This window comes from Corvus kubaryi, unplaced genomic scaffold (assembly GCF_017639235.1).
Source record: "Corvus kubaryi isolate FWS band 111438036 unplaced genomic scaffold, C.kubaryi_AGA036_p1.0 37308, whole genome shotgun sequence".
Lineage (NCBI taxonomy): Eukaryota > Metazoa > Chordata > Aves > Passeriformes > Corvidae > Corvus > Corvus kubaryi.
In genome coordinates, this window is record NW_024581096.1 from 6047857 (window position 1) to 6059890 (window position 12034).

At 39.4% G+C, this 12034-nt stretch overlaps 1 protein-coding gene across 4 annotated transcripts in view; it reads left to right on the forward strand.

Annotated features, from left to right (window-relative positions):
- Nucleotides 1-2262, forward strand: part of SLC38A9 (solute carrier family 38 member 9) — a 47500-nt gene extending 45238 nt beyond the window's left edge. For all 4 annotated transcript variants that reach the window (XM_042028337.1, XM_042028339.1, XM_042028338.1 and 1 more), the window contains one exon: nt 1471-2262. In XM_042028337.1, coding sequence (XP_041884271.1) covers nt 1471-1636 — 166 coding nt within the window. In that variant the 3' untranslated portion in view covers nt 1637-2262. The remainder of the gene's footprint in view (nt 1-1470) is intronic.
- Nucleotides 2263-12034: the final 9772 nt, after the last annotated feature.

Genomic DNA, 12034 nt, shown 5'->3' on the forward strand with positions numbered 1-12034 from the left:
TATGTTGATGAAAAGCTAGGATTTCTATAATTAGAAAATATTAGAGGAAATAATAATCTTATTTTCTACATTTGACATCAACATATTTATATGCATTGTCATTTATTCTTGGTTTGCATCTTTCCTTAAGTAACCAGGAGAGGGAGGTGTTTAAAAATACAGAAATCTGCAATTATAAAACCAGAATGACAGGCTTGGGTCTGACCAAGGTAGCAAAATAATTTACTTTCGCTCAGTGGCTGATCTTTGAGGTTTTTTCCCATTTCCTCTTTCTCTTCTGTCTCTCCTTGTAGTAAAATTATTTGTATTCCAGTAATAGAGATGGTCTAGTTAATCGTCATTATAGACTCTTAGAATGACAGAATGGACCTTAAGGTTGGAAGGGACCTTAAAGATCGTCTAGTTCCAACCCCCCCCTGCCATGGGCAAGGAACACATTTGACTAGACCGGGTTGCTCAGAGCCCCATCCTACCTGGCCTTGAACATTTCCAGGGATAGAACATCCACAGCCTGGGCAACCTGTTCCAGTGTCTCAGCACCCTGACACGAAAGAATTTCTTCCTAATATCTAATTTAGTTAAACATTGTGCAATACGTGTCTCTGTTTCCAAGCTGGTGCTTATCTCTTGTAATGTGTCTATATTGTGCATAGTAGCCAAACATGTATAACAGTGGATTTCCAGCAGATAAATTGTCTTTATGCAGTCTAACTTGCATGTTTGCTGATTTTGTGTTGCAGATGATTTTCATGTATTATGGTCTTTCCTCTGAAGGGAATGTTCAAATATATGAAAAAAAAAGCATTGTTACTTAATAATATTTGGCTGCTTAGTAAGGGAAAATAATGAGAACGTTTTTGTATGCAAGGGAGAGGTTAGAAAAAGAACAGTTAAATGCAACCTTGCTGTGGTTGATCATGTTATCAGAAGGGCATGTTGTTCCTCTTAGGTCTGGAGAATAATTTTCTATAAGCTCATTAAATAAATTAAAATAAGAGTTGCAGATTCAGGAACATTTCTATATTTAAATGTTTTAATATGTGTCCTCAGGTGGCTGGGGTGCAATGAGATTTACAGTTCTGACAGTAAAGGATGTGTAACAGAGGGTGCACTGTCCAGTCTCTTTCTGTTGCATGTTGATAGATTTCCCCAAAGTAGAAACATAAAGTCAAAGTAAGGGATTTGGTCCTCAACAGCATCACAGGGTATGACTGAAAGGACAGAGACATGTCAGAGTGCAGGTACAGGCAAGCAGGGGGCTGGACAACACAGAGGATGATCATTAAATGCTAGTGAAGGAGGTGGAGTCGGCAAGGAACAGAAATCAATGTTTAGCAATTGCAGATAGTCAGTGTTCATCCAGACTGTTCATTGGTTTGGCAGGGGAAACGACAATAAGAAATAAGAATAAATGCAAAGCATTCTTTCTTTTTTTCTCTTCTTCTTCCCCTCTTCCCTCTCTTTCCTCAGATACTCCGGAGCAACATGTGGTCTGGCCTTTGTATTCGTGTATCCATCACTCATCTACATGATCTCCCTGCACCGTGCTGGGCAGCTGACATGGCCAGCATTGATCATTCACATCTTTATAATCCTCCTTGGACTGGCTAATCTGATTGCACAATTCCTATTGTGAAAACTCCCCCTTCTCCCGTGGCTGTCACAAGTGGTACTTCGGTATTTGGCAACAGCCTTAAGCAACACTGTTAGGCATGAGAACAGTTCTCAATGTGAGGATTTTGAGAAAAGCTGCAAATTCAAACAAATTCAAACCACATCATTCAGGTGCTTTACAGGAAACATGTATTGCTTCTTCGAAAACACAGTTTTGTGAGAAGTGGAATGGTTCAGATGTGAGTGATACAGTTCTCCTGGTTTTGTTGAAGGTGCATCAAAAATTAATGAAGCTCAAATATTTTAATTTTTTACAGCACATTTCTCCAAATACAAAGTTTCCAGCCTCAAGCTGTGAGAGTCTTTCCTCCAAAGGAGCTGTCCTTACCTTGATTAGCAGGCATGTTTTCTCAGTATTGTTCAGTGACTCTTTGAAATGCTCTTTTGTTGCAGTTATTTTCTTGATTTGTTTGGAAAATTAAGACTTTATTGTCTTTTCTCTTTTTTTTTAGGTTAATTTATAGTCATTTGGGTCAAAATGCACTCTTAATTTTGAATACGCTATTAAATTGTTTTGGCAATATTTTTCCTCTAGGAAATTCCAACAAAGAGAAACAATAAACTCATGTTTCAGTGTTTTATTCAGAACCAATATGTGCACAAATTATTTGTGATCTTACAATACAAAAAAGTCAGGAGGAAAAAAATTAGAACAAGACGATTAAAATTAGTATTCCAGGCTTGACCTCAGTTCAACTCTGTTACTGGGCTATTATGTGCTGTGAAGTTGTTTTGTCAGGAGCTGGATGTGGTTTCATGGATGCATGGTGTGCACAGCATTTGTTCATCACAGGCCCGCTCCCTCCCTTGTAGGGTCTTCCTCTGGTGGTCTCTCACTTTCCTACTATGTTACTCCAGACATTTTGGATGTGAGCAGAGACAAAGCCAGCCATCTTCAGAATCATGGATGAAGTCAAAGAATTTAACTTTTAAATAATTCCTAACAGAAGCTGGAAGAATCTGGGAAGGTTTTGTTGTGGGGTTGGGTTTTTTTTAACTTCTTGTTTACGAATTAAGAGGCTGTGCATGCGTAAGCACACAGACACCTCTCTTCACCTACCTTCTGTAAGTCTGTGTCTTAACCCAAAACATGCAGTAATTAAGTTGCCAGACACTAGTGGAATGTCATTTTTGTGGTTGGACAGAGAGTAGAAACTTCTCTTTGTGTAGAATTTCAGTGCATTAAAATAATCAACAAATAGAATAATTGAAAGAGAACTCTGAGCTATGCTAAATTCCAAAGTAAGTAAAAGAGGAAAAAAGTTGGAGTGGTGCAATCTTTGTGAAGTATGAGTTGGGAAAGATAATTACATTGCAGGGTAAGAGTTCATATTTTCATCAGAAGGACAGTGAAAAACATAACCTAGGTTATTACCATGCTTCTCTGGGAATTATGTGGATTTTTTAAATAATGATGTAAATCCACATTGTTTTACTTAGGCTCCTCAAACTGTGTAAAGTACATTCACTTTCCTAAATATCCTTTGATTTGTAAGAAATACAGTATTATATGGGTTTGGAATACTATCTGCAGACTACAATGATTATTTATGATTGTTCTTTTCTTGTGAAACTTTCTGTTCCTTTAAATTAGAATTGGGGAATACATCCATCATCTGTTCTATATTAGAGAGAACTATCTGCCCCGTCCTGGTCATTTTTTCCTGTGTATACTCTTACAAGAGAAGTATTTAAAAACCAAAAGGAAAGGACAAAAGACACAGACTTCCTAGCACTGTTGGCTTACATACATTAAGCTCTTGTGCTTATTTATTATAGATTCAGTGCTTAATTTAGGTACAAACCCCAGTGAGTGCAGGTAATTAAATTAGATTATATCCTTCCATGTTCCATTTGTATTTGATTCCATGATTTATATCCTTGCCATTGAAGCTGGTAGTAAAATGCCCATTGATTTTAGCAGAATTAAATTCTGTTAGGATCTAGTAGTCAATAGAAATCTCTAAGAAAGACAGAATTCTTGAAGTGTCCTGATTGCATCTTGTATCTGGCTCTTTTGTCAGTTGTGCAATGTGCAATGACTGAGTTAATATTTAGAAGGAAATTATTCAGAACCTTTTTAAAAGACTGTTTCATCTCTGTGTCACGGAGATAGATTCTTGCTGCACTGTTTATTTACACAAGCCTTTAAAACTTTGATTTCAATTACAGACTGGTAAGCATTAGAGTGATAGCAAATATTTCATTAAACTGTCATCTCCTGAAGCACGCCTTCTTATAATAAAGTATTTTTAAATTTTACTACATGCAGTTGAGATTTTCACAAGCATCAGAAGCAAGTTATGACTGTGTAAGTAGATTGTGATTTTCAGGTGTTCTCTTCTTTGTCAGCATCCTAAGTTAAATAATGTCTTAAAATTTAATGGCAACTTAAATGCCCTAAAAGACCAGAGGTGGATTGCAGTGTCTTTTTTAGTGCAAGCACAAAATGTAGTTTTTTACAAACACACACTTCACCTGCAGTGATGGCCAGCTAATTTCAGTTCCTTAGGTTCTGTGTTCCAGGATATCATCATGTGATTTAGAAAAGCAAAAAGTAACATATTGACCCAGTAGTATATTATGAAATGTCATTTATTACCTTCTCACAGAAGAAGAATAATCTCTGCTGGAAATACTGAATTCGCTGAAGTAAGCTGTGAGGTGAAACACTTTTGGCTCTGGGCATTGACTAAGAATCTAAGGTTTTCTTCCTAACAGTACCAGTGTTTAGCTTGATTCAAGCTCAAAAAGAACTGAAACATACCAGGCTCTTTGTCACCATCCCTAACTCATTGCACTCTGACGATCCAGCCATCCATATTACATGATAACTCAGTGATGCAAACTGAAATTCTTGTTGCATGAGGTTTGAGCAGTTGCAGTCAATCCTCTGTGCTGATACCATCAAGCTAAAATCCAGATCTCAAGATACATAAGGTGTTAACCCAGCATGACCTTCAGACATTGCCAAAGCATAAGTAGCCTGGGGAATTCCCAGGAAGCTCCACGAGCAGTTGTGGACATGCCTGTGTGGTGAGTTTGTGGACATGTCTGTAGGTTATTGCACACTCTGAGCGCTGATGCTAAGGGATTAGTTTTTCAGCGGGACCGTTGTGATGAACCGAAGTAGTTGTATTTTCTAAAGACAAGGACAGATGATACAGTTTGTAAGTCTGTCATCTCTTACGACACGAGAAAGAACTACCTTCTCTATATGCTTGTACTAATCTCGTTGACCCCTCTGTAATGGCCTAGCATCATTTTGTAATGTTATTGTGGCCCAGATTCTTCCTTTCAGCTCCTAGTGGTCTTCATAATTTCTCGTATGCTTACTGGTTCTCAGTTTGCCTTTGCTCTTCCAGTCTCTCACAGCTGCATCTGTTCCCATAAATAATTTTCTCCTGTTCCGCCTGGACTGGCAATGTAATGCTAATGTATTAAATCATGTAGCTGAGATGATGTGTGCACCAAATACGAGCATTTGGGATCCAAACATTGCATCATGTAAACAGAGGGTCTCAGGGAGGATATTTTATGTAACATTGCCTGTTTTCTTAAAGGTTCAGCTGTTTAAACTCCATGTGCAAAAATATGTGAAGATAATAGCCTTTGGTTGCAACACTGAACTCTTCTTTGTGTTAATAGCTCACCTGCCTGACCTCCAGACTGCACCCTCCATCACCAGGCTTCTGCACAAGGGCTATCTTCTGTTTACATGCTCATGTAACCTTTTTTCCATAGGGAGTCAGCTTGAGAGTGCGAAGGTTGCCAGGGCAGTTGGTTCCCCATTACTGCGGTAACCTGGTGTCTCCCAGCTTTGAGTGCTCAACTCTGGCCAAGTGTTAATAAACGTGCAAGGACATGCAGTCAGCCCTAAGGTTGATAAAACTCCTTTGTGGAGTTTATTGAACCAAGTTTCTATCCATCCATCCATCCAAGTCTGGAAAGCTGAGTGGCAGCAGCAGTATAAAGGAGTTACATCACAGCTGGAGTTGTGATGGGAGGGAGAAGAGACTTCCTGGAATACTGAAACAGTTGAAGCTAGGATATACAGTCTGTGCTATTCGAAGTCCTAGAGACTCCTGTGTACAGGAGGCAGACTGATGCTGCAGTGGCCAGGTTCTGCAGTGAAATGGTAGTGGGGGATGTGAGAGAGATGGTAGCCTCTGGAAAGCATGTTTTTGCCTTCCAGGATGTTGTGCTCCAGATGACAGCTGCACTAAATTTCTGTCACCTTTATAACAGATATGAAGGTACCTACCTTGAGGAAAAATCAAAAAAAGGAAAAGGATTAGTGCTTGGCCATAACTGGTACTGGTACCAGCAAAACAGTGTCTCTCTTCAGCTGGAAGCAGAAATTAACTCCTGTGGGCAGTTCGCTAAATCTGGGAGCTGTCTTCAGTGACGAAATGCTATTTTAGTAGAGTTTTCAATAACTTCTTAATAGGAAGTAAAATACTAATGATACACGAAGCACTAATGTGTTTGGTCTAGTTCATTGTACCATGCTTAGTGGGGGAGTACAGTGTAAGCTTTTTCCTCTGAGTTGGTATTCTACGAGATTGGAACCATGATCAGTGTATTCAATTCCTTTGCCCTTGAGAGCACCATTAAACTTCTCTTGGAAAGGAACAGGACTCAACTTGCCAGATCATCACTACCTCTGCCTCCTGTAATTTCAGATAGTGGAACAAGCGCCACGTAACTGTTGCTCTGTGGTTTATATTTCCAAACACCAGATGATCCAAGAGGGGCAGAAAGGGTCTCTTTCTTTTTTTTTCAAATTTACATAATTACGGCTTTTCTTAAATACCTCCTTTTTGTAATCCTGAAATAGATTAAATAGTCCAGATGAAAAATGCAGGGTTTTTTTGGTCGCATCTCAGTATGTTTGTACTGCAGCTTGGCTAAAGCTCATTGAATTATTTCCAATAGCCCAAAGACTGTTTAAAAACTGCTGTCCATGTGTTTCTTTTCATCATTGTTTGAATGGCCTTTTTTCAATTCCATGAACCTTGTTAACTTCTGACATTTCATTAAACTGTTAGAGGAAGTTGAGATTAGTCAGGTCATTTCAAATCAACACAGCAAAGTCATTCAGCTGCAATACAAGGGGAGGAGAAATGCCTACACATTTGAGTACCAGGCTAGATACCAAATGCCACACCAAAGAGAGACATTGTCCCCACTGCCCATCTGGTTTCTTCTCTTAGAGCAAAAGGAGGTTGATTTATGAAATTACCACGGGGCATTCAAATTACAGGCTGGTCGTAGAAAGAAACTGAAGGCTGTTTGCTGGGCTTTTATTTATCTCTTCAGTGAATACCTGTTTTATTTTTTTTTGTATAATAAGAGCCCAAGTTAGCATAAGCAAACTCATGTACATCCCTTCACCTTCCAGCATAAGAGTTCAAGGAGTCTGGCCAGTACAGAGTGGCAGAGACAGTGAAGATGATTTCCAGTAATGCTTTGTGCTGGCTTTGTGTGTTTGGAATTTAGAAGAGCTCATGGTTGCACTGCATTTCTTCTTCTATAGAAGTGCAACACTCTTTACTAAAGGAAGGCTGAATCTCACCTACCCTGTCTGCCATCCTTGAGCTTAAGGGGGAGGATTTGCATAACTAAAGTCCTCTGTTACGGAAATATAGCTGCTATTTAGGGTACAGCCAGATTCACAGCAATGGGCAAAAGATCATATCCTGCCTCTGTGAAACTTGCCATGAGCAGATTATTCTTGACTGTGGTGTTCCTGAGACTAGATTCACTCAGCCTTTGAAATAATTTCAGTGTTTCTTTATGATGCCACCAGCTCCCTATTTTTACAGGGTTGGCTCAGGTTCAAGTGTCATCTTGTCTGTCCTCTCAATACACTGTATACCAAAGGAGTGCAAAATTAGGGGTAGAGTCTGTAGCCAAAATTCCGACTAATTGTGATTTCTTCTCTGGATAATTAGTTGTGGTATCAAAGATACAACAAAATTTGCTATTCTTAATGCAGCAGCAGGAGAGTGTTGCATTTTTTTAAATGAACTGATCTAGCCTAAAACAATCTTGGTCTATGAAAAGAGGGAAAATATGAGTTGCAACTGCATGTACTGTTCCTGCTTTTACTCCAACAGAAGAAACTGAGTTTAGTTAAAGAACAACAAAAGGGGACAGTTTTGGCTCTCTGTGTGCGCTTGTTTATATTACTTCCTGCTGGCAGCCAGCTCCCCCATCACAGCAATTGCAATAAATGATGGGCTAGAGCTTCTCCATAAATAAACTTTTACCTAAAGGTGCACGGTTTTTCATTCCTTTCCTGTCTGTTTTCATAGATAACTCATGCTCCCATTAACCCCTTTCAGACAGGTTTATTTACCTGATTTGCACCTTGGTAACAAATTGTCATTTAGTGGCATCAAAGGAGAATGTACATGACCACAGGCTCCCACACCTTCCCTGGGAGCTTAGGAGACTTCGTTCCACATATTCATTTCATTCCACAATCCCCATCTGCACTGGAATGTCTATACTTACCTCTGAGGACAAACTGCAAGTAAACTTCAACCATTGAGTAAACTTGTGAATAACCTGGCTTCTATGGTTTTATTGTGAGGGCACCACATCGTTTTCTTTAACACATGACTGAGTCTTTTACCTTCATCCCATGTGTTTATACAGGGAAAATCAGGCCATTGGACAGCAGAATGTTTAAACATTGCATATGCTTCCCCCTGCACCCTGACTAAAGCAGGTCTCTTAAAAATTAATTTGATAAAATTATGTTCTCTGTTGAGTCAGGGATAGAAATACATCAACCTCACTTTATTCAGTAAGTGAAGTGTCCAGAAAAAAATCACATGGTGAGATCCATATGAAAGACAACTACAAAAAGAGAAGCTTTAAGAGTCATCAAAATGCACATAAAATTTTCTGGCAAGGGCAACCTAGACCTCTGGCTTACTTGGGATGCTTGCCATCAATAGGAATCTTTCCCTTTGCTTTTAGTGGGCACTGATTCAGCCCTTGGAGAAGTCGCTTTTGAAAAGATTTTGGCAGTTAAGGGAAGATTCCATCAGAAACAGCAGGACTCCGCTTTCCACGCAAGGAGCTGGGTATACTTCAGCAGCTGTTACTCAGATGCAGTTGGACCTGCATCACAGTTTGCATGTTATATTGTTGAGTATGAAATAACAAATTTACTTTTTAAAAAACTCACTGACATGGTAAGCACTAAAGTAAGAACGTAAGTGGGAAAGGGAATTTGCTTGGGTTTTTTTGTAGCGGGGCAGGGGTGCTGTGATAACTCATACAGGAATACACATGTGAAGTACCCTCTGCGGGCTATGTCATTCCAGGGTGGATCTTGGTTTTGTTGGTTTTTCTTAACTCCTTGGGCAAAAAATTACTCACACTCTGGGATTTGTGTGTAGTTGCATTGTGGGCCCCTGTGTACTTGTTCTTTGCATGTTAGTTATTTGTTAGTAGCATTTCTCTATGGAGTATTTTATAGCACTTAAACCGCATGGAAAGTATGCACCAAGCTTCACTGCTAAATTTGGTGAATAATCTGTTGTGTGTAGATCTTGTCATGTATTTCTGGGGAAGAAAAAACCCACTAAAGGGCACTCTGTACTCTTCAAAAACACTTGTAAGGAATGGTCACAGAGCTTTAAAAGATCTTTCCTCTTCTAAGTGCTGTGTGAATTTCCATGCGATTCACCGCCTTCATTACTGACCAGACCCACAAACCTCAAGCCAACAGACAGCTGGAGAGAAGCTGTGAATTTTTTGACCACATTTATTTTAAAATGTTTAGCCAAAGTATATATGAAGTCATGGAAGACTCAGAATTCCATTTTCTGCCATTTCCTTCTCCGTCAGTCCCATCACTTGTTCATTGTATCACACTGCATTTTAGAGTAACTAGTCTAGTTTTGCTTAACCTCACTACCAGCTGTCCCATTCTGGCACTCCTGATGACAGTTCTTCAGGAGATGAATGGACATCATCTGGCCCATCAGGGCTCTCAGCGGAGCTACTGACCTGTGCAACAAAGTAGAAGGAGTCTCTTCTGGAGATCTAAAGACCTTCTGGTGCTGACCTGTTTTGGAGAGGGCACCACTGGGTATACCTGACACGTAAGTAACAGGCACCTACCTGCTGTTGCTTGAGCCCCTGAGGTACTCTTTGGTCATGAAGTTTGCCATGCTGGGCTGTGATCAGTTGCTTCCTGTGGTCACCCTGATATCCAGTCCACCAAGAGGATGAGTCTGTGGTGGCAGTCAGCTTGGCAGCCTGGCTCTCAGGAATAGTGAAACGTCCTGGTTCTAGCTCTAGGGATATTGAGCTCATGTTGTATCCTGGCCTGAGCAAATACCAGAGGTGCATTTCACACTGCCAACAGAGGGGTGGGAGCATCACGAGTGGACTGGTATAACACAGGTACAGCCACAGCTGCTCCAGGCTGTATCCAGGTTTCAGACACTCACTGAGGGGGGTGCCCTCCAGCTGCCAAATACATAATCTCCACTAAAATTGGTATAACTGTGTAGACTGCTTTGCTGTTCTTACTTTGGGGACTTTCAAAGGGGATAAAATGCCTTACTGAGCACACCAAAGCTGTAGAAGAAATAATAGAAGATTAATAGAAAGATAGCATGCTAGCAAAAGCTACCTCAGGACATGTGCAGTTCCACCCAAAAGCCTAGATGTGCAAAGACAGAGAAAAACATTGTATCCGTGTTTCCATCTTCACAAGAACATCATTAACATGCTCACAAACTTCACCAAGCTCTCACTCCATACGCCTGTGGAGTGAGGTTAGAACTGTAAAGTTGTAAGTGAATGACCTCAGCACAGGAGAGCTGAATTTCTTAAAAAACCTGCAAGTGGGGCAGTCAAACATGCAAATAAATCACACACTGTGCTCATGTAGCTGATTCAAAAGCCTACCCAGTCTCTTAATGGCTCCACATTAGACTATAAACCTTATGAGACAAATGGAGTATGTTACTTAGAATGCTGTAGGAAATATGGTACAAAAAGTCATTCTCCTTAATAAATTATTTCTACAGCTTTAAAGGTTTAAAAAGGTTTTAAAGGTCCTCAACTATATGTATTTTTATTTGCTAATATTAAATGAAACTCTCTTGGAGAAGATAGATTCTGTTGGCTGGAACTCCTTACAGCTTTTAAGGCCAACATAGCACTAAATAAACTGAAACAATTTGAACTTTGTCGACTTTTTATGCTGTGAACCAGTTATTATACAAAAGGCATTTAAGAGTGTCTTTTTTTGCCTTCAAGAATTTTGGAGTAGTTCTTAATTTTCAGTTTCAAGATGACCAAATAGTTCCAGTAATTTCTGATCTCCTTGCCAGTTTATTATTAGTGCCACTGGCTACAAACCAGCTGACTGATGTCAGTCTCGTAATAAAGAATGACAAAGCTGGACAAGGGTTCCATGAGAAACCAAAGAAGGAGGATCAAACACAATTGTAAACCTGTGCAAAAGACCAAGGTCTCTGGCAAAAGTTTTACTGCTTTTTATAGCACTATTTATTCTACAGCTTTTATTTATTTTCCTTTCCTAGGTATTTGGATGTTGCATTATTCTGTGTTTTGTTATTTGGCTGTTTGGGTTTTTTTAATATCACATAATGGAATATTCTTATGTAATGTGAGTGCATAACTCTTTATTTAATATGACTCATTAATATATCCCACAAGGTAGAGCATCCCTAATTATTTGCTGTGTTGTCAGCTGTGATCTTAGGTTTGTGTCTTGGAGTTGTTTAAATTAATTGTAATTGTGAAGAAAAGTCATCTTTTCCAAGGCTGCAACAGCAATTTTTCCAGTTATTGTGTGCATCAGAGTATGGCTGCACACACCCAGAGATCTCCAGACATCAATAAACCTTATGGATCTTGTTTCTGCAGAAACAGAAACTAAGCACTAATATAAAAATCACCCCATGTCCTTCCTTCATCTTTCAGTATCTCTATTCTCAAATTAGCCTGTCTGATTTTGTAACTAAATTTTTAAGAGTGGTGTTAGAGAAAAATCATTGCAAAAAAAATGAACAACTGTAAGAAGTTACCAGGATCATTCAAGACAGGACTAAACCAGATTATCATCTGGTTCTCTTGGACTTCTTAGCTCTAGGTTAAATAAGACAAGAGATTTAGGCTGCTCTTCAGTACTGTGTCTAATTTTTACTGCCATGTCATCCAGGATAGGTTCTTGGAGGGAGAGTTGTATCTCCAAGAGTAAGATCTGTGAAAACCATAATTGCTAAAAAATGAATTCTGATCTAGCCAGCAAGAATGCTGTAGAAAAGGAAATGCTGTAGGAAGTGTTGTAGGGGGTTAC